Raw genomic sequence first — 20,492 nt, forward strand, 5'->3', positions numbered from 1 at the left:
ATCGCCAATGGCAAGGGATGATGGAAGTGGTAGTCCACAGACCCACCCCTGTTCTCGACTAATGAAATGTCCTTAATGCTGTTTTTAAAAATAAAAAAGTTATCTGTTTTATTCTCTCTTTCGTTGCCTGTCTTTTCAACTTCCCTTTGAGACAAAATTACAGGTCTAAAAAGTGATTTTGCACGGTCCATTTAAAGTACCACACTGCTTTCCCAAAGAGCTGTGGGAACTGTAGTTTTTTAAGGGTGCGGAGAGAAGTTAGGAGACCCCTCTTTCTCCTGTTTCCCCTCTTTCTCTCGCAGAACTGCAACTCCCACAGCTCCCCAGCAAGAGGGATGTGTTGATGAATCATCCTAGCTCTGTGAGGGGCCTCCTAACAACTCTCAGCACTCTTAACAAACTACATTTCCCAGGATTAAAGTGTTGTGACACTGCTGGAAATGTACCGTGAGGGTGGGGCCATAGTCAGTCATTTCAGCCGAGTGAAAGTTAATTGAGGACAAGCCAAAGAGGCCTCGCTGTGGTGCCTTGACTAAAAGCATCTGGTAGGCCACGTAGAGTGGTACTTCGGGTTACATACGCTTCAGGTTACAGACTCTGCTAACCCAGAAATAGTGCTTCAGGTTAATAACTTTGCTTGAGGATAAGAACAGAAATCGTGTGGCGGTGGCGCGGAGGCAACAGGAGGCCCCATTAGCTAAAGTGGTGCTTCAGGTTAAGAACAGTTTCAGGTTAAGAATGGACCTCCAGAACGAATTAAGTACTTAACCAGAGGTACCACTGTATAGCCGTCAGACTAATGTTATGCAAATGGCAGAGAGCGAAACTTAAACAATTTCATCAATCGATCGATCGATCAACCAACCAACCGGCAAACTCATTTGACTGATCGACTAAAGGGTGTGAATCCCATTCCTCACAGGTGGGGAACCTGTGGCCCTCCAGAAGTTAGTGGACTCCAACTTCAACCATCCCTGACCATTGGGCAACGCTGCCTGTGGCTGCTAGGGGTCCAGCCACCTCTGGAGGCCCACAGGTTTCCTTGTCCATCCAATATACCCTCTTCTCTTCAAGAAAGCCCTGTTAAAACTTTTCCGCAGAGGCATGTGGAGGGTATCTGAAATATATTCGGAGTCGAGAGTGGATTTCAGGCTCTTTATTCAGCTCATAGTGGTGAGGAGGAATGGAGTTCCCCCAGAATGTCTGCTTTATATACATTATATTCACAATGGGCCCCATGTGATTGGCTAATTCCGAGATTCACCTGTAGGCCAATCAGGTTGCAGATTCACTTCACCTGGAGCTGGATTGGGTGGCCCCTGTGGACCAATCATACTGCTGCATTGTTCTAGGACCAATCAGACTGCTGCCTTTTGGATCCTATTCAACTCAGTACATAACACCATCCCTCCATTTTGTCTTTGAACCTCTGTTTTTATCTTTCCATGAATGGTATACTTTAAAGTAGGGTTGGAATCCCCCCCCCCCTTTTTGGGTGGATTGTTTTACCTTGTTGTGAACCGTTTTGAGTTTTTGTCTTTAACAGTCAAGCTGTGCATACATTTTATGAAAACAAACAAATGGTGTTTATTCTTTCGAAGAGCTGTCCAGCTCCCTCGGTGGAGAAAGACGTCCTTAGATTAGGGCACAAGCAAGAATGACCTAGGTAAAGGGTAAAGGGGACCCCCTGACCATTAGGTCCAGTCGTGGCCAACTCTGGGGTTGCGGTGCTCATCTCGCTTTATTGGGAGCCAGCGTACAGCTTCCGGGTCATGTGGCCAGCATGACTAAGCCGCTTCTGGCGAATCAGAGCAGCACATAGAAACGCCGTTTACAGGACCTTCCCGCCAGAGCGGGAGACTGTTGAAGCCCTTAAATGTATGGTGACTTGTGCAACAAAATTCGCCCTCCCGCTCCTCCCCGCCCACCTCCGTAAGAGGATCGGGGTGGTGGGTGGGGAATCCAGTGCCCATTGAGACTGATGGGGCCGAAGGCAGGGGGGGCAGAAAAGGAGGCGGAGCCACAGTCAGTGACTGACAGATCCAGCTAATTCCAGTTCAGAAGCTGCCGTACACAAATAGTCCATCTAGTTCAAGATTGTGTACACTGGCTGGCAGCAGCGGCTTTTAGGCCTCTCCGTGGAGGTACCAAGGATTCAACCCGGCGCCTTTTGGGTGCAGATGCTCCACCAACTGAATCGTAGAGTTGGAAGGGATCCCCGAGGGTCATCTAGTCCAACCCCGGTTTCTCCCAGTGCGGGACTCAAACCCATGACCTCGAGATTAAGAGTCTCATGCTCTGCCAACTGAGCTAGGCCTCTGCCGTCCCCATTGTCTGACAGGCAGTGCCCTTCTCTAGACTGATTGTAAGTCGGGAAGTGGGCAGGAGGCAGCTGGATGAACCAGCCTTTACTGGGTGCTGAGGAGCAGAGGACAATAAGGGGATTTAGGTGCTCCAGCCAACGTCCACCTGTGTGATGTATTTTTTATTTTACTACTAAATTTGTATTGAGAGTGGCAGCTGCCTCAGATGTAGAAGCAGGAGATCTGCACCATTTTTGACTGATGGCTCTCAAATCCCATGAAAAATAATTTTATTAGGAATGGATAATGCTCACAGTGCTGTTTGTTTTTTTTAAAAAAAACAAACACAAAAACACAGTCCCCTGCCGCTAGGAACTTACAGTGTGAATTTCAGGGAAGAGCTTTGCTTCATTTCAGGAAGGGATAAGGACAGCAGCTGCACACACGTCCTGCTTTCATAGCACAAGGCTTCCCCACAAAAAATCTTGGAAGTTGTAGTTTGCAGAACTACAATTCCCAGCACCCTCAATAAACTACAAAGCCTAGGATAGGCGGGGGGGGGAGAAGGATATGCTTTAAATGTATGTTGCATACGCAAGGAAAATATGAGTTTTGAGAAGTGGGGAGAGATGGAGAGAGATTGGTCATCCCCTGGTCCTTAGAATGAGTAAAAAAATATCCTTGGCGGCTCATGCAACCCACTATTCTGAATAATGTTTTTATAGGGTAGGGGGCAGTGGTGATGCCTTTGAGACTTTCAGATCTTTTGCGTTTGTGGTGGCTTCTTTGGAGGAAGGAAACTGAATCAATAGTAACAAATTAATTCCAAAGGGAGGCTCCAGTTTCAAATTGCTGGACTAAAACTTATCAGGAAGTCTCGTTTTATTCATTTGCAAATGAAGAGAGACAATGGTTGCTTGCAGGCGTTAACCAAGAAAGCAAAGACCAGGGTCATTGCATTATCATCATTTACCAGCTGTGAATGGGACACTTGGGCTTGTTCTGCATAGGATTCAACTTTTATCTGAATTGTCTCAAGGAGACTTACGAATTTCCTTGCAATCTGTCTGCACCTTTCGGGAACTTATTTCCCTCTGCACGCCACTTAGTGATGCAATTACAAATTTTCTGCAATGTAATCCTACGTGTATTTTACTCAGAAGTAAATCCCCAAGGTGTCACAAAACACAGCTTTGTGAAAAGAGAATAGTAAAGTCTGTAAAATCTGAGCATTGTTAACTAGAATGTTGCGAACCTACAAAGAGAGGATAAGCAAACCGTATTGGAGTAAATATGATTTAAAATTATGATTATTGATTTATATGGATCAAGAAAGGAAGATTAATTGTGTTTGATTAATTGGGAAAATAGTCAGGTAAATGTCTAAACAGGAACTGCACATGCAGATGATGGAAACAGGAATGGATGGTAAAGTAATTTTTAAATTGGTGTTAAATTCTAATTAAATTGTTAATTTAAAATTTGGAAAACTAATAAAAATTGATGGGTTAAAAAAAGAGAAGTAAATCCATAAGAAATATTTGTTATATGTTTGCAGCACTATCTGTTGACGCTGCCTGTTAAAAGTTGCCAGTCCATGTTCTGCAAATTTTTGGCGCATGTCACACCACATGCCCCTGAGCATGGGCAGAGTGCCACCCCATACCCCACTGTTGAGGAGATCTAGATGGATCAATGGCCTGGCTCAGGTACAAGGCAGCTTCTTATGATTCCCTCACCATTTGGCTTGTAAAAGTAGGTAGGCAAAAAATCGAGAGAAATGTTCAGCGGCAACTCACAGGTTAAGCCCCAGTGGAATCTGGGAAGCACAAACAACCCTCCTATGCTGTACACTAAATGCCAGGTTCTTTTTTGGGGGGGGGAAATGGGGGGTATATTGCCTCTGAACCTGGATATTCCATTTTTTAAGAAAAGGAACCTATCATGTTCAGCAGGATCTGCAACAAAGTGTGGCAGGTTTCTAACCACTCCACTTTAACAGTGACATTCCCTCTAGTTCTGAACCTCAACAGGTGGGTACCAATCATTATTTAGCCAAAATGGAAATACAGTGGTACCTCAGGTTAAGTACTTGATTCGTTCCGGAGGTCCGTTCTTAACCTGAAACTGTTAACCTGAAGCACCACTTTAGCTAATGGGGCCTCCCGCTGCACGATTTCTGTTCTCATCCTGAAGCAAAGTTCTTAACTTGAAGCACTATTTCTGGGTTAGCGGAGACTGCAACCCGAAGTGTATGTAACCTGAAGCGTGTGTAACCTGAGGTACCACTGTATACATGAATAGGCCTGGAGAAACTCTGAAGTTTTGACGAAGTGCCTAAAAGGTTATTGGCAAGAAGAGCCCTTAACTAGTGGGCGAGGGAAACAGCCCACAGTGGACAGTTGTGTTCAGTGGTGACAGAATACAACCTACTTGCTTGTTTGGGGGGGGGGGGAGAAGAGATGCAATGGAGTATTCTGGTATAGGGCAAGGCTGGCTGGCAAGCACCCTGTTGTCAAGAACAACACACAGGATCCATTGAGCAACTACCCAGTTTTTAATAGCTCCAAACATAACAAGCTCCAAACTTGTCACAAAAGACTTTTTTTAATTTAAGATTACAAAAAACTTGAGATAAGAAACTTTATAAATAAAACCTCAACATGTTTTGACAGGAGTATAAAAGCGTGGGCATTCAGAACTGTAGACACTCAACAAGGGAACCAAAAAAAAAAAATTAAAAGTTTCATTGGTTTGCAACTGGTACCTGCTGTTTCGCTCATTTCTAGGATCCTTGGGGGGAAAGCTAGGCTACTACTGAACACTTAAACAGATGGGCACAATAGTGGTAGACTAATGAGAGAACGAGAACAATACATTAGGATCAGCTTCTGGGACAGATATTATCTGGATTCACACATCAATAGCCAAACCACAGTGACTGTGCTTGAGGCTGATTTGCTCCTCCCCCCCCCCACTTCCTGGTTCGGCCAAACCATAGTTTACTGTTACGTTCAAATCAGGCAGATGGTAGCATATTGAGAAGGGGGAACCTGCTGCCGTCTTGATGCTGTCAGACAACCAATCTCCACCCTTTGGCCATGGTGGCTGAGGAAGATTGAAATTAGGAGTCTTGAGGGCTGAAACTTCCCCACCCCTGGCTCCTGCAAACCATTGTTTGCCCAGTTCGAAATGTGTGTGACCCCAAGTTACCGTCACTGTGGCTGAACTCTGTGTTGCCGAGTAGATTAAAAACAGCACTTGAGTATAGGGCCATATGTGTTTTAATTAAGTCTGGGACCAAACCATCTTTCTAGGGGTTCAAGAGAATGTAAATATAGCTATTAAATTTGGGGGACTAAGGTATGGCTTAGCCATACAGCAGAATGAAGTGGTATAGTCCTGGAGGTAGTGGAATGGGCTGTACCATTTTGGAACCCAGGCGGGATCCCACATTTAATTTTAATGGTGCCTGGACCAGGGGAAGAGCTCAAGTACAAAAACTGATCCGAAATAGAATGTCTCCCCCATGACAAGGGGCGTTTTTCTCATTTTTCCTCACTAAGGTTTGTTTAACATGGCAGAGCTTTCGAAAATGGTACCCCCTACCAACATCCTAAAATAGTACAGTCCACTTTCAGCCCCCAGCCCCCTCAGGATGCTTCCCTCTAATTCTCTCCCCACAACCTAATCTGTGGAGTAGGCTTTTAAAAGAAAGAATCCCCAACCAATGTTATTGAGAAGCACCCGTCAAATTTCTTTTCCTTCAAAAAGGCAGAAACACAGAAACATCAGAATGCAGATAATTAAAACACACACGTAACACGAACAGTAGAATTAACTCTCGCTTGCAAAAAGCTCAACGTGCCCCGTAACACCTTATACGTTCCCCACTACCAACATCGAATTCAAAACTGCTTCCCTTATTCCACCTTCCCTTCCAACTCAACTCCTTCAATAAATTCATGGGGCTTAAAGCCGTGTAAAAATGACCCTGATATATTGCCTAAGCTTGGTCGCTCATTCAGAACAGGATAATGCAACAGACAACATTTTTTTGGGGGGGGGGTGCTTTATTTTGGGATAGCTTCACCATGAGGAAGAAATAAGAGGGGCGGGACATCCTGCCAAGCGATGCAGGATGTTTACATGTAGAAGAAACACATGCTTTAAGAGGAATTTCGAAAAGAACTCATTTTGGCTGCATGGTGGCTGGATTTTTTGGGGGTGGGTGGCCCCACACGACGGGCTGAATCATCCCTGATCCATTTGGGCACGGCTGCCTCCTCCACATAGGCTGCCGAAACCAGGAGATGTACTCAGGTGGCCAGAAAAACGACACAAAATTGTTGGCAAGAAGAAGGAGCTGGAATGAGACTGCAGGTCCTGTCTGAGGCAGACTTTGGAAGCTGGGATGTTCTGGACCACAAATCCCACCAGGAATTGTGGTCCAGAACATCTGGAGGGCACCAGGGTTGGCAACAAGAAGCCCCCTTCTCCGGTTCTGCCCCAGAGAGATTTAACCCAGCAACGATATCCGCTCCCACCCCGGTTCCTAAAATCCAGCTAATTCCCTCCCGCTAAGTCGCAGGCCGCTCACAGCTTCGCCTTGCTCTTGGTGTGGATCAGCTCGTGCTTCTCTCGCTGCCACTTGCGGTCGAAGCCCTCCCCACAGAAGTGGCACTCGTGGGGCTTCTTCCCAGTGTGCTGGCACTCGTGGCGGACCAGATCCGAGCGCCAGCAGAAGCCCTTGCTGCAGAAGCAGCACTCATAGCGCTTCTCCCCGGTGTGGAGCATACGGTGGCGGTTGAAGGTCGCCAAGCCGTTGAAGCCCCGGCCGCATTCGGGGCACATCTTGATCTGGCTCTTGGGGGCGGCGTCTGGAGGGGGGGAGGGCTTCTTGAGCTTCGGCTTGACATCCCGAGGTGGAGGAGATGGAGGAGATGGAGGAGGAGGCGAGGGAGGCGCCTCGGCCAGGTTCGGCAACTGGGCTCGCTTCAGCCTATCCGAGCGGCGATGCTCCTGGGCGCCCCCAGCCTGCTTCCAGCGGGAAGGGAGGACGGCGTTTGCTCTTCCGGGAAAGCGGGCTCGCAGCTTCACTTCCCCGTAGCGGCCCCACTGGAAGGTCTTCTTCTTCCTTGCCACGCCAGTCTGCCCATAACCTACCAGAAAGACAAAGTGTAGAATCACAGAGTTGTGGAGTTGGAAGGGTACCCGCGAGTCACCTAGTCTTACCCCTGCAATGCAGGAAACTCAGCAAGCAATAAAGAAATAAAAACAATTTATTACTTATACCAAGCATCCCCAAACACGGCCCTCCAGTTGTTTTGGGACTACAGTTACCATAATCCCTGACCACTGGTTCTGTTAGCTAGGAATGATGGGAGTTAGAATCATAGAATCATAGAATCCTAGAGTTGGAAGAGACCACAAGGGCCATCGAGTCCAACCCCCTTCCAAGCAGGAAACACCATCAGAGCACTCCTGACATATGGTTGTCAAGCCTCTGCTTAAAGACCTCCAAAGAAGGAGACTCCAACACACTCCTTGGCAGCAAATTCCACTGTCAAACAGCTCTTACTGTCAGGAAGTTCTTCCTAATGTTTAGGTGGAATCTTCTTTCTTGTAGTTTGGAACCATTGCTCCGTGTCCGCTTCTCTGGAGCAGCAGAAAACAACCTTTCTCCCTCCTCTATGTGACATCCTTATATATATTTGAACATGGCTCTCATATCACCCCTTAACCTCCTCTTCTCCAGGCTAAACATGCCCAGCTCCCTTAGCCGTTCCTCGTAAGGCATCGTTTCCAGGCCTTTGACCATTTTGGTTGCCCTCCTCTGGACACGTTCCAGTTTGTCAGCGTCAGTTTGTCAGTGTCCTTCTTGAACTGTGGTGCCCAACAGTAGTCCCAAAACATCTGGAGGGCCGGGTTTGGGGGTGCCTGACGTATACCACTCCCAGTCACCAGTCTAGCTGCCGCATTCTGGATTAATGGTAGTTTCCGGGTCACCAGTCCCACGTAGGACGCATTGCAGCATCCATAACAGGTGGCCATCCAACCTCTGCTTAAAAACCTCCAAGGAAGGAGAGCCCGCCACCTCCTGAGGAGGACCGTTCTGCTGTCAAATGGCTCTTCCTGTCAAAAAGATTTTCCGTATGTTTAGTCGGAATCTCCTTTTTTGGAAGGGTGCAGAGCTGGAGAAGAGCGGCAAAAAGGTGAGAGCCCTATTAAGCCTTTCATTCAGAACTAGAGAACTAGGACTTTCTTTTAGGTGGGGATGGGGAGCCCTTTACAGCCCCGGGGGCCGCACTGCCTTATGGGCAACCATTTGAGGGCCAAATATGAGTAGTGGTTAGGGCCGGAGCCAAAAGAGTTTTATTTAGAGCATTTTTAACCCACTCAAAAATACTCCCAGCGTGCCTTGCATACAACCAGTTGCGACATGACCATCCCTGCCCACAAGCGTACAATCTGAAATGACAGGGCACAAAAGGAAAAAAGGGATGAGGGGAGAAGAGGGGGGGAACTAAACACAAGCACCAATAAACAGTAGTTTTTATAAAGATCAGGTGGTTGTCTCTAGCTCATTTCCTGTCAAAAATGTTATGTGTTAACTACTCACACCAATCAATATACTCCTCTTCATCTGAAACAGAAAATTTTAACACAAGCTGGCTGCAACATAAGCCTTACAGCTGGTTGATAGAATTCAAAATTTTGTTTGTGTGTGGGTGTTTCCTCTATCCTTTCTTCCTTTTTATTATTTTGCTCTCTATTGGCTTTGTTTGGCTTTTATTGTAGCGTATGTCGAAAAGCTTTCATAAAATTGATTAAAACAACAACAACAACACTGCTCCACACTGAATCTCTTTGGAGCCAGGGACACCCCCTCTTCCCACCGCTAATTCCAGGCAAAACTAAGACCCCTGCTTACCTGTGTAAGTCTTGCGTGATGATGAACTGGGCTCCCCTTGGACCTCCCCCGTAGCCCAAGTTTGCAGCGGCACCGTTTCCAGCGGAACCTCCTGCTTCTTGCGAAGATCTGCAGGCTCTTCCTGCTCCTGGGAAAAAATAAAGAGCAGAAAAAAGGGAGACCACTGAGGAGTGGTGGAAAAGGAACAGAAGGCAAAGTGCTCAAGTCACCAGTGTGGTGCAATGGTTAGAACGCTGGATTATGAACTGAGATCAGGGTTCGGATCCCCACTCGGCCATGAAACACACCAGGCGAACTTGGGCCCAGTCACCATTCTCTCTAGCTTGAGCTACCTCACAGGGCTCTTGTCAGGGGAAAGAGGAGAAACCTGTAAGAATAATAAACTAGAAGCAGCTCTTTAGGTAAGGCACTGAATGTACAGTGGTGCCCCGCAAGACGAATGCCTCGCTAGACGAAAAACTCGCTAGACGAAAGGGTTTTCTGTTTTTCGAGGCGCTTCGCAAGACAAATTTCCCTATGGGCTTGCTTTGCAAGTCTTGCGAGTTTTTTCCCTGTCCCCCCCCCCCTTTTTCTAAGCCGCTAATAGCCGCTAATAGCGCTAAGCCGCTAATAGGGGTGCTTCGCAAGACGAAAAAAACGCAAGATGAAGAGACTCGCGGAACGAATTAATTTCGTCTTGCGAGGCACCACTGTATTCAATTTTGGCTTCCTGTTTCCGGTGCTCCTTGAATGGAGTTTCTCCCAACACTGCGTAAGAGAGACAGATGGAGATAATCAGATAATGATGGGGGAATTTCATTATCTGTTTTCCTCTTTGGTTGGAAGAGGAACCCAGTTCTCACCCGCAGTTTGCCTGGCGGTCTGGCACTTGCTGCCACGAAACCCCCTCCCCCATCCCGTTCCTGGAAGCACAGGTTATCCTGTTAATTGGGCTTTAATTGGAGCAAACTACAGGCCAGAGACAATGAGATAAGAAACTGAAAACAACCCAGCTACAAAGATGTAAAAGGTTTGGACTGAGAGCGGATTTCTGAGAGCAAAGGGCCTTCTCCGTAGTGGTGCCTGCCCTGTGGAACTCCCTCCCAGCAGATGTCAAGGCAATAAACAACTACCGTGTTTTTCGCTCTATAAGACGCACCAGACCACAAGACTCACCTAGTTTTTGGAGGAGGAAAAAAAAAGAAAAAAAATATTCTGAATCTCAGAAGCCAGAAAAGCAAGAGGGATCACTGCGCAGTGAAAGCAGCGATCCCTCTTGCTGTTCTGGCTTCTGGGATAGCTGCGCAGCCTGCATTCGCTGCATAAGACGCACACACATTTCCCCTTACTTTTTAGGAGCGAAAAAGTGAGTCTTATAGAGCAAAAAATACAGTATTTTACTTTTAAAAGACAACTGAAGGCAGCCCTGTTTAGGGAAGTTTTTAATGTCAGATGCTGTATTGTTTTTAATATTTGGTTGGAAGCCGCCCAAAGTGGCTGGGGAAACCCGGGTATAAATAATAAATAATAATTGTTGTTGTTGTTGTTGTTGTTACTGGGCCCCAGAGGCTCGCTCAGCTTGAACTGGAAACTGGGGGTTGGACAAAAACAATCCTGCATTACGCAGGGTTCAGTGAGATGATCCTAGTGTGTCCGTCTATTTCGCCAAAAAAAGAAAAAGCGAAGTTGAAGCCATTGGGCTTTGGTCGCTTGCACTGCTGGGATATTTGACTTTTGCAACCATTTGCTGGCTAGGAGCCGCTTGCAAGCCTGGGGTGTGGGTGTGTGAAAGGAATGCAACCTTCTTACCGGTTCTTCCCCCCTTTCGGCCGCTTGCAACCTCCTCAGGAAATCTTCCGCCAGAGCCACAGCCTGCAGGCAGCTCTCCGGCACACGCTCCTTGACCCAGTGGTACATTTCCTTCGGCAAGACGTTGAGGAACTGCTCCAGGAGCAAGGCCTCCAAGATCTGTTCCTTGCTGCTCCTCTCCGTGTTCAGCCACTGTTGGCACAGCTCCTGGAGCCGTGCAAGGACTTCCCGGGGCCCGTTGGCCTCCTGGTAGCAGAAGCGGCGGAACTCCTGGTGCTTCTTCTCGCGCGCCAGGGCCTCGCGCCTCAAGATGGCCGCCTTGACCTTCTGGAAGTCTCCGCGGTCCTGGGCGTCCAGGCTGATGAAGGCCTTCTCCGCTTCCTCGCCCAGGGCCGGCAGCAGCCGGGTCACCCATTCCCTCCTGGGCCAGTGGCAGGCCACGGCCACCTGCTCAAAGGAGGCCAGGAAGGCCCGGGTGTCGGCCCGTGGGGCAAGCTCCTCCGGGGTCTGCTCCTCCCAGACGGAACCTTCCAGAAACTCCTGGAACTCGGTCTCCCACTGATAGTGACCGCTGCTCCCTGCTCTCGGCTGGCTCTCTTGGCGTACCGCGCATCCCCCGGCGTCTGCCGAACGGCTTGCTGAGGGGCTTTCGAGGGTTCCTGCCTCACCGGCCCCCAATTTGAGACCTTTGGGGTCCTCCCGGAGCCGGGTGCGCTCAGCTTCGGCCCTCCAGCGGCGTGTGGCGGCCATTTTAGCTCTGCCGGCTGGACGTTCTGAAGCTCGCAGCAAATGAATGGCAAAAAAAATGGCAACTTCTGGCCCTGTGCTTGTGCAGCTGCTTCCGACACAACGGGACTCCCTGGGCAAGTTGTGCAAGGGTTTCGCGGCCAGCAATTTTGTCGCAGAAGAACGGGAGAGCTTGCAAGCAACTTTTTTTGTTTTTGTTTTCAAAGGCTCCTTTCCTGAAAGAGAACCAAAGCAGGGATGTCAGAAAGAACAGAAGCCCACATGCCAACAGCCACTTCCCAGGTCTTCTGAGCGCTAGGAAATTTCACACTGCACCTTGCTGACAGATCTGGAAAAGGCAAAACTTGCAAGAGAGAGAGAGGCTCCTCTCGCTCTCTTTGCAAAGTCTTTTGCTACGCTTTTGCTGCTAAACCTCACACTGGGCTGGACTAGGGAGATGCACAGCATTCATGCTACATTGCTACAAATTAAAAACTTCTGCAGGGAATACAAAAAGCTGTCTTACTTACTCCTTTGCCCTTCCATGGAGGTTTTAAAGCGGAGGTTTCGAGGGCCATCTGCCATGGATGCCTTAGCTGAGATTCCTGCATTGCAGGGGGGTTGGACTAGATGACCCTCGGGTCCCATCCAGCTGCTCTACAATTTTATGACCTAGGTAATGGAAAGGGCTGTAACCTCAATCTGCTTTCAATCTGTAATCTGCTTTGCGTCCTGCAGTTCCCAGGTTCAATTCCGGGATGGGCTAGGAAAAGTCCCTGCCTAAAGTGCTGCCAACCAGGGTAGACAGAACAGAACTAGACTGACTAAAGCTGATTTGGGATAAGGCAGCTTCTGGAGACGGGACCGAGCTCAGCAACAGAACAGCTGCTCCGCAGGCCTAAGAACCCAGGTTCAATCCTGGCATCGAGGGCTGGGAATTTCCCCTGCTTGACACCCTGTGGGACACTTCCAGTCAGCATAGGCCAGTGCTTCCCAACTGTCTCCCACTGTCTTTGGACTACAGTTCCCATCATCCATGACTAGGGATGATAGGAATTGTAGTCCAAATAAAAAAGACACAGCAGGAGACCAAAGTTTGGGAAACCCTGGTGTAGACAAGAATGTGGTGGACAAAGGTTCTGTCTCAGTATGAGGCAACTTCCTATATTGCTCAGCCCAGGGACCAAATGTGGCCCTCCAAGCCCCTCTACACGGCCCTTGGGAAACTCTCCCCAAGCCTGCATACCCTCCAACATTTCTCTGATGAAAACAGGGACCCCTTTTTAAGCATATTTGCTGAAATTAACCTATACTGAGGGGAAAAACTGACACACCAGTGACTTTGTCAGCTGTGGCCCCTGGCCCCATCTATGTGGCCCCCAGAAGGTTGCAGCTCAGCCAACAACGTGCAGGGGGCCAGAGGTGTTCCCACTCCTTGCCCCTAGACCTTGCTTCCAGATCCCCTTCCCAGGATTCCTCCTCCTAAACCTGGTTTTAAAACTTCCACATTAAAACAGATCCACCATCGAGCCTCAAACATTTAGGCCCCATTTGCACTACACTGGGGGGGGGGCAATTTGAATGAAATATTGGGAGGCCAGTACAACACACCCCACATAATCGATCACATGACATGGTGCACGCACACCATTCGAATGGCAATGCCCATCAACTTTTTTGGGGGGAGGCTGGTCCCCTCAAATATTCAATTGTGGGGAGCCCGGACCCCCCAAAGCCCCTGGGAGATTGTTCCTAGGCACTGTGCATTTGAAGCAGCCATCATTCCACTTTAAACAGCCCGACATAACTCTGGGAGTTGTAGTATGTGAAGGGTGCAGAGAGATGTCAGGAGACCCCCGTTCCCTTCAATTCCCAGAGTTCCCTGGGAAGAGGGATTCGTTGTTAAACCACTGTGGGAACTGTAGTTCTCCAAAAGGAATGGGTGCATGTGTCTCCTAGCAGCTCTCAGCACTCTTATCAAACTACAGTTCTCCAGGATTTATTTATTTTTTTTGGGGGGGGAGAGGGAACTATGAGTGTTTAAAGTGGTATGATACTGCTTTAAATGTGTAGGGCAGAGGACCTAATCCAGGGATTTGATATTTTTATATATTAATATAATATAATATAATATAATATAATATAATATAATATAATATAATATAATGTTATATTATATATACACACACACTTGTTTTTTTAAATATATATATAATTAAATTTCCACAAATTCACATACAATTCAAATACATATTTTTTCTTTTGTTTTATTTACTTCCCATCCCACTTTTCCTGGGTCGTCCCCCCCATCTTTTAAAACATTTAAGGCTAGTGCCTCCCCCATTCTCCGACTTCCTGTGTTGTTTTTAAGACAGATGTTGGCTAGCCAGAGATTGGGAAAAGCTGTTCTGAGTCCTTTCAGGAATGAAAGGTGCCTCCAGGGCAGAGATTGGCAAATCCCATTTTATCACTTTGCTTTAAATAGATTTGGGAGGGCAATCTTTTGTCTCAAGTACACTGCCATTGTCCCCGCCAGGACTGACACAAAGCCAGTCTGAATGCTTTTGCAAGAGGTCTCTTCAGGACAGGTGTTGACATGGAAATGGCTGTAGTAGCACAGGTGAGGAGTTTTTTTTAAAAAGAGGGAAAAAATCCCGGCTGCTTTTGCAGCTTACAATTTAACTGATCTTTAAAAATAAATTTGAAGAAAGAATGAAAAGCTTTAAAAAAGCAACAGCGCTGTTCTAATCATACGGTGAGATCTTTCGATGAAGGGTGGTGTGTGTGTGTATATATATATATATATTACTGTTTAAGGTTGTTGTTTTTTACAATGACGCAGTGTGCAATTTTTTTATTAAATAAAAAAAACCTATCAGATCCATGTTGCTTAACACACATTTATCATATAAGCATGCCACTTTTCAAAACACATTACAAAACAACAACAACATCCTAAGCCCTTTTAAAATGTGTTTTTTTGGGGGGGGGTATTGGGTTGCTGTTTTTATTTTTATTAGGTATTTTCTGGTTTTATATCTTGATTTTATTCTGTGAACCAACCACCCTGAGACCTCCCGGGTATAGGGCGGTATATAAATTCAATCAATCAATAAACAAACAAAACATTTTTGTGACTCATTTTGCCCTGGTTTAATATTTCTTTTGTTTTGCACACCGCCTTGAGTTCATTGGACGAAAGGTTGGACTCAAGTATAATAATAATAATAAATAAAACAGCTGATACCCCCAGCTCAGCCTAACCTACCAAACAGGGTTGAGGCAAGCATAGATTGGAGGGAGACCTCCCCTTAACCACCCCCCCCAAATATCTGTGAGCACAAAGGAAGGATATAAACAGTATATAAATGCAATAAATAATTTTTTTAACCCTGTTTTATTTGCTCTTATGTGTTTTTATATCCCCGCTTTTCCAAGCCGGAATTAAGATTGCTGGAAGAAATATCAACAACCTTAGATATTCAGATGACACAATTTTGATGGCAGAAAGTGGAATTAAAGAACCTCTTAATGAGGGTGAAAGAAGAGAGCGCAAAATATGGTCTGAAGCTCAACATCAAAAAAACGAAGATCATGGCCACTGGTCCCATCACCTCCTGGCAAACAGAAGGGGAAGAAATGGAGGCAGTGAGAGATTTTACTTTCTTGGGCTCCATGATCACTGCAGATGGTGACAGCAGCCATGAAATTAAAAGACGCCTGCTCCTTGGGAGAAAAGCAATGACAAACCTAGACAGCATCTTAAAAAACAGAGACATCACCTTGCCAACAAAGGTTCGTATAGTTAAAGCTATGGTTTTCCCAGTAGTGATGTATGGAAGTGAGAGCTGGACCATAAAGAAGGCTGATCGCCAAAGAATTGATGCTTTCGAATTATGGTGCTGGAGGAGATTCTTGAGAGTCCCATGGACTGCAAGAAGATCAAACCTCTCCATTCTTGAAGGAAATCAGCCCTGAGTGCTCACTGGAAGGACAGATCATGAGAAGAGAAGACTCCCTGGAAAAGACCCTGATGTTGGGAAAGATGGAGGGCACAAGGAGAAGGGGAAGACAGGTCCATGGGGCCCCAAAGAGTCGGACAGGACTAAACAACAACAATTTTCTAGTTGTAGGCCGCATTTCCATAACTAAACCAAGCTCAAGGCAGCTTGCAACATGAAAAAAATATCTATCCAAATATAGCAAAAGTGGTAATAGGTAGCAAATAAAAACATCTCAATAGAGTGAGGTCCCAGACTAGAGAGAAAAAGGCTTTTTAATAGGTCTTTTGAGATCTTTCCCAGTCTGCATCTGTATTGGAATCATTTGGGAGGTATTTTTGGTTTTAAATATGTATATTTATTTTAAAGATGTTTTATTACTGGGCTGCTCTGGGAGGAAGGGCAAAAGATGAACTTAAATCTTCACCAACTGTACACCAATTAAGAGATTTTTGAAATATTAAGCAGTACACACATATAGGATTTAAACTTAACAAATTTTAATATAGGATCCACTCTATTTTTGCGATTGTAAGCCGTTTTAAATGGTTTTTAATATTGTTTTTTAGTTGTAACCCTACCTGGGACTTTACGGTGAAGGTGGTGAAGGTTGGGCAATTATTAATAACGATGCAAGCCATCAAATCATTACTAAATTTACACCCCACTTTTCTATATGGTTTTCAAAGCTGTTGTCCAAGTCATTACTTTAAAAAAGCATTTAACTATTAATAGAAAACTTGAAAATACATTTTTTTAAAATAAGAAAATGAAAGCAACAGGAATTAAAAATTCAGCTGAAGAGACGCAACTGATAGGCTACATGGAACTGGCTGAGATGACTGGCAGAATCCGAGACCGGGGATTCTTAAAATTGTTTAAGATTTCAAACAAGTGTAGATAAAATGTGTGAAATAACATCTGGAGATTAGCTATTAAAGAATAGAAACAGGGTGATAAATTGCTGGATTAAATTTTTAAATTAAGAACGCAGGAGTGGGAGATGCGAGGAAGTCCAAAGATGATAAGAAAATGTGTTATGAGATGTATTACTGTGTTTTATTTATTTGTATTGTAATTAAAAAAAATTAATAAATATGTTTAAAAAAAAAATTCAGCTGAAGAGAACAGAGAGGATTGCAGAACTGGTGGATAAGAATAAGGATTATCATTTTGGGTCAGACTAAAAGGAGGGGAAACCCAGGACAGGATTCAGTGACCGTCCTACTCAAGAGTAGACCTATTTGAGTGTATAGCCGTGTTTCATTACTTGCCCACTTAATCACTGATCCTTTAGATAACAGCACAGTATCAACAAGGGCCATTGCCCCATTGGTTTCTCTGTTAATGTTTTGAAACTCTTCACAGAAATACAAAAAAACCCCCCACCAAAACCTTCCAACCTAGGTCAATTCATTTCAATAGGCCTACTCTTGAGTAGGACTAGCACTGAAAACAGCCATCTCATCCAGGAATGCAATTTCTTCTCCGGAGAGAGGAATAAGAGTCAGCGCTGCTCACACCCCTTTCTGGAAACTGGTATTTAGAGGTAGACAGCATCTGGCAATAGAGGCTCTATCTATTCAGCCATTGCCACCTTGCCTAGGGATCTGACCTCACACACAACACGTGCCAACCTGGTTTTACTTGTAAAAGGCACCACTTACAACACCTTTCCCCATCTGGCGACTTCCAGTTGCTTTGGGCTGGAGGAATGCGCCATGGCATAGCGACAGAACAGCTGCTTTGCATGCAGAAGGTCTGTGCAATAGTGAGCTAGGCAGAGCCATGGTCTGAGTCAGTACAAATTGCAAAGTTGGAAAAGGCACCCGAGGGTCATCTAGTCCAAGCCCCTGTTATATTATTCCTTTATTCCAGTTTAAACTGCTTTTCATTTGGAAGCCTGAGGACTAGAAACTTAAAAAGGCAGTGGCAGGTTAGTGCTAGAGCATCTGCTCCGCACGCAAAAGTGTCCCAGCATCTCCAAGCAGGAAATCTTGGAGAGCTGCTGCCAGCCCGTGTAGGCAAAACGGAGCTCAAATGGGCCAATGCTCCGACTCAGCATCTGATGGACTCCATCCAACCCCCATGGCTTGTGTGACCATCCCCCTCCCCCCAAACCTGGCGAACTTTTAAGATGCGTTGGGCTCAGCCAGCACAGTTAAGCATCAATGAGAGTTGTAGTTGTTGCAGCAACAACAGCAAAAATCCCCATTTGGAAGGAACCAGGTTGGGGAAAGTTGATCTCAAGGATGGAGCCTATATATAGTGGCAGGGCGTTCCAAGGGCCCAGCTTCCACCCAGTCCCAGATAATGGGTTCAAACTCACCACCGCTTCCAGCCGCCCTCCAACACCCAGTTTGCTGGAATGAATGGAATAGACTGAGACCAGACAGGGAGGGGCTCCTTCAGCAGGTTGGTCCCTCCCACCAGCCTCGCCCTCCTTTCACAAATTTAAAAAAAAATTGGGGAAGGGCATCTCCCAGATTTAACCCTTTGTAGGACCTCCCAGAAAAAAGGGGGGAGGCTTAAGGAAAGAGGGAATATTATCTGTTTCAACAAGATTTGTATACCGCTTGTTCATAAAACAAAGGATTTACATACAGCGGTTTACATACAGTCAATGTGAAATATTCCTATATAACAAACTTGAAAAGCAGCAGCTTTGATAAATAAAAATGCTCTCCTTCCCGGATCCAAAGATGCCTCTGGAGTTTTTTAAGGAACCAGAGACCCCGGTTTGTGACCCTGGCAAAGCTGCTGAAAGGAAATGGGAGCTGGCTCGCATGATAATAGGAGACAAAGTACTGTAAAGGGTTTAGGAAATATTCCGCAGACTTTTCCCCCTCTGGCGGGGCTCCTGTGGTTTTAACAGAACAGCATTCAACAGGTTTAATACTCTCCCCACCCCCAATAATTTTTATTTTAACACATTACAAAAATAATCACTATATTTATATCCTGCTTTTCTTCCAAGGGGTTCAAGACTTGTTCCTCTGCTCCCGCCCTGCTACCTTAATCCTCACAACAGCCCTGGAAGGTAGACTAGGATGAGAGTGAGTGAGTTTCGTGTCAGAGGAAAGATCTGAACCTGGCTCTGGGTGAAAGCTGGCCCTGTTGAATTTCTGCATGTTAAAGGTAAAGGGACCCCTGACCATTAGGTCCAGTCGTGGCCGACTCTGGGGTTGCGGCGCTCATCTCGCTTTATTGGCCGAGGGAGCCGGCGTACAGCTTCCGGGTTATGTGGCCAGCATGACTAAGCCGCTTCTGGCGAACCGGAGCAGCAAATGGAAACGCCGTTTACCTTCCCGCTGGAGCGGTACCTATTTATCTACTTGCACTTTGACGTGCTTTCGAACTGCTAGGTTGGCAGGAGCAGGGACCCAGCAACGGGAGCTCACCCCGTCACGGGGATTTGAACTGCCAACCTTCTGATTGGCAAGTCCTAGGCTCTGTGGTTTAACCCACAGCGCCACCCGCGTGGGCTGCTGTAAAAGGCACCTGATGTGGGGCGATATTATATTAATATACTTCTACACCTGGTGTGTATGCATGTTAATTGTTTTTAGAACAGTTTTTGATGTTGCAGTTTATAGTTTGTTTAAAAAAATAATTGCTTTTATGTATGTGCGTGCAGTGAATCATAGAATCATAGAGTTGGAAGAGAGCACAAGGGCCATTGAGTCCAACCCCCTGCCAAGCAGGAAACACCATCAGGGTTGTCAAGCCTCTGCTTAAAGACCTCCAAAGGAGACTCCACCACACTCCTGGGCAGCAAATTCCACTGTCGAACAGCTCATACTGTCAGGAAGTTCTTCCTAATGATTAGGTGGAATCTTCTTTCTTGTAGTTTGGAACCATTGTTCCGTGTTCGCTTCTCTGGAGCAGCAGAAAACAACCTTTCTCCCTCCTCTATGTGACATCCTTTTATATATTTGAACATGCCTATCATATCACCCCTTAACCTCCTCTTCTCCAGGCCAAACATGCCCAGCCCCCTTAGCCGTTCCTCATAAGGCATCGTTTTCAGGCCTTTGACCATTTTGGTTGCCCTCCCTCTGGACACGTTCCAGTTTGTCAGTGTCCTTCTTGAACTGTGGTGCCCAGAACTGGACACAGTGGTTTTAACTGTTTTTATATTCCTAACATAGAATAATGAAATCCTAGAACTGGAAGGGTTCAAGTTGGGCAAAAGATCCCTGCATTGCAGAGGGTTGGACTAGATGACCCTGGGGTCCCTTCTAACTCTACAATTCTAGGATTGTGTATTCTAGGAGTGCAAACATCTCAACACAAGCATTCATGACAGGCGGCCATCCAACCTCTGCTTAAAATCCTCTACCTTCTGAGGCACTCTATTCCACAGACGCTTTTATTATACAGTGGTACCTCGGGTTACATAAAATGCTTCAGGTTACAGACTCCGCTAACCCGGAAATAGTGCTTCAGGTTAAGAACTTTGCTTCAGGATGAGAACAGAAATTTTGCTCTGGCAGCACGGCAGCAACAGGAGGCCCCATTAGCTAAAGTGGTGCTTCAGGTCAAGAACTGTTTCAGGTTACGAACAGACCTCCGGAACGAATTAAGTACTTAACCCGAGGTACCACTGTATTGTGGATTGCTTTGGGGCACCTCGTGGGAAGAGAGTAAGAAATGAAATTTCACACACCTCAAATTGCAATCCTGAGCATTTCTGTTCAGATTAACTGAGTCAGGCCCCTTAACTTTTTTTCTTTTCTT

General features: G+C 46.2%; 1 protein-coding gene across 1 annotated transcript; it reads right to left on the minus strand.

Annotated features, from left to right (window-relative positions):
• Positions 1–4,841: 4,841 nt before the first annotated feature.
• Positions 4,842–12,184, minus strand: LOC309336946 (zinc finger and SCAN domain-containing protein 16-like). The gene is made up of 3 exons (XM_081853473.1): positions 11,026–12,184; positions 9,238–9,364; positions 4,842–7,465 (listed from the first exon to the last, which is right to left on the minus strand). The coding sequence occupies exons 1-3, from the start codon at positions 11,773–11,775 to the stop codon at positions 6,900–6,902; spliced, it is 1,443 nt and encodes a 480-aa protein (XP_081709599.1). The 5' UTR covers positions 11,776–12,184; the 3' UTR covers positions 4,842–6,899.
• Positions 12,185–20,492: the final 8,308 nt, after the last annotated feature.

The sequence above is a fragment of the Podarcis erhardii genome (genome assembly GCF_964252035.2).
Source record: "Podarcis erhardii genome assembly, chromosome: 2".
Taxonomy (NCBI): Eukaryota; Metazoa; Chordata; class Lepidosauria; order Squamata; family Lacertidae; genus Podarcis; species Podarcis erhardii.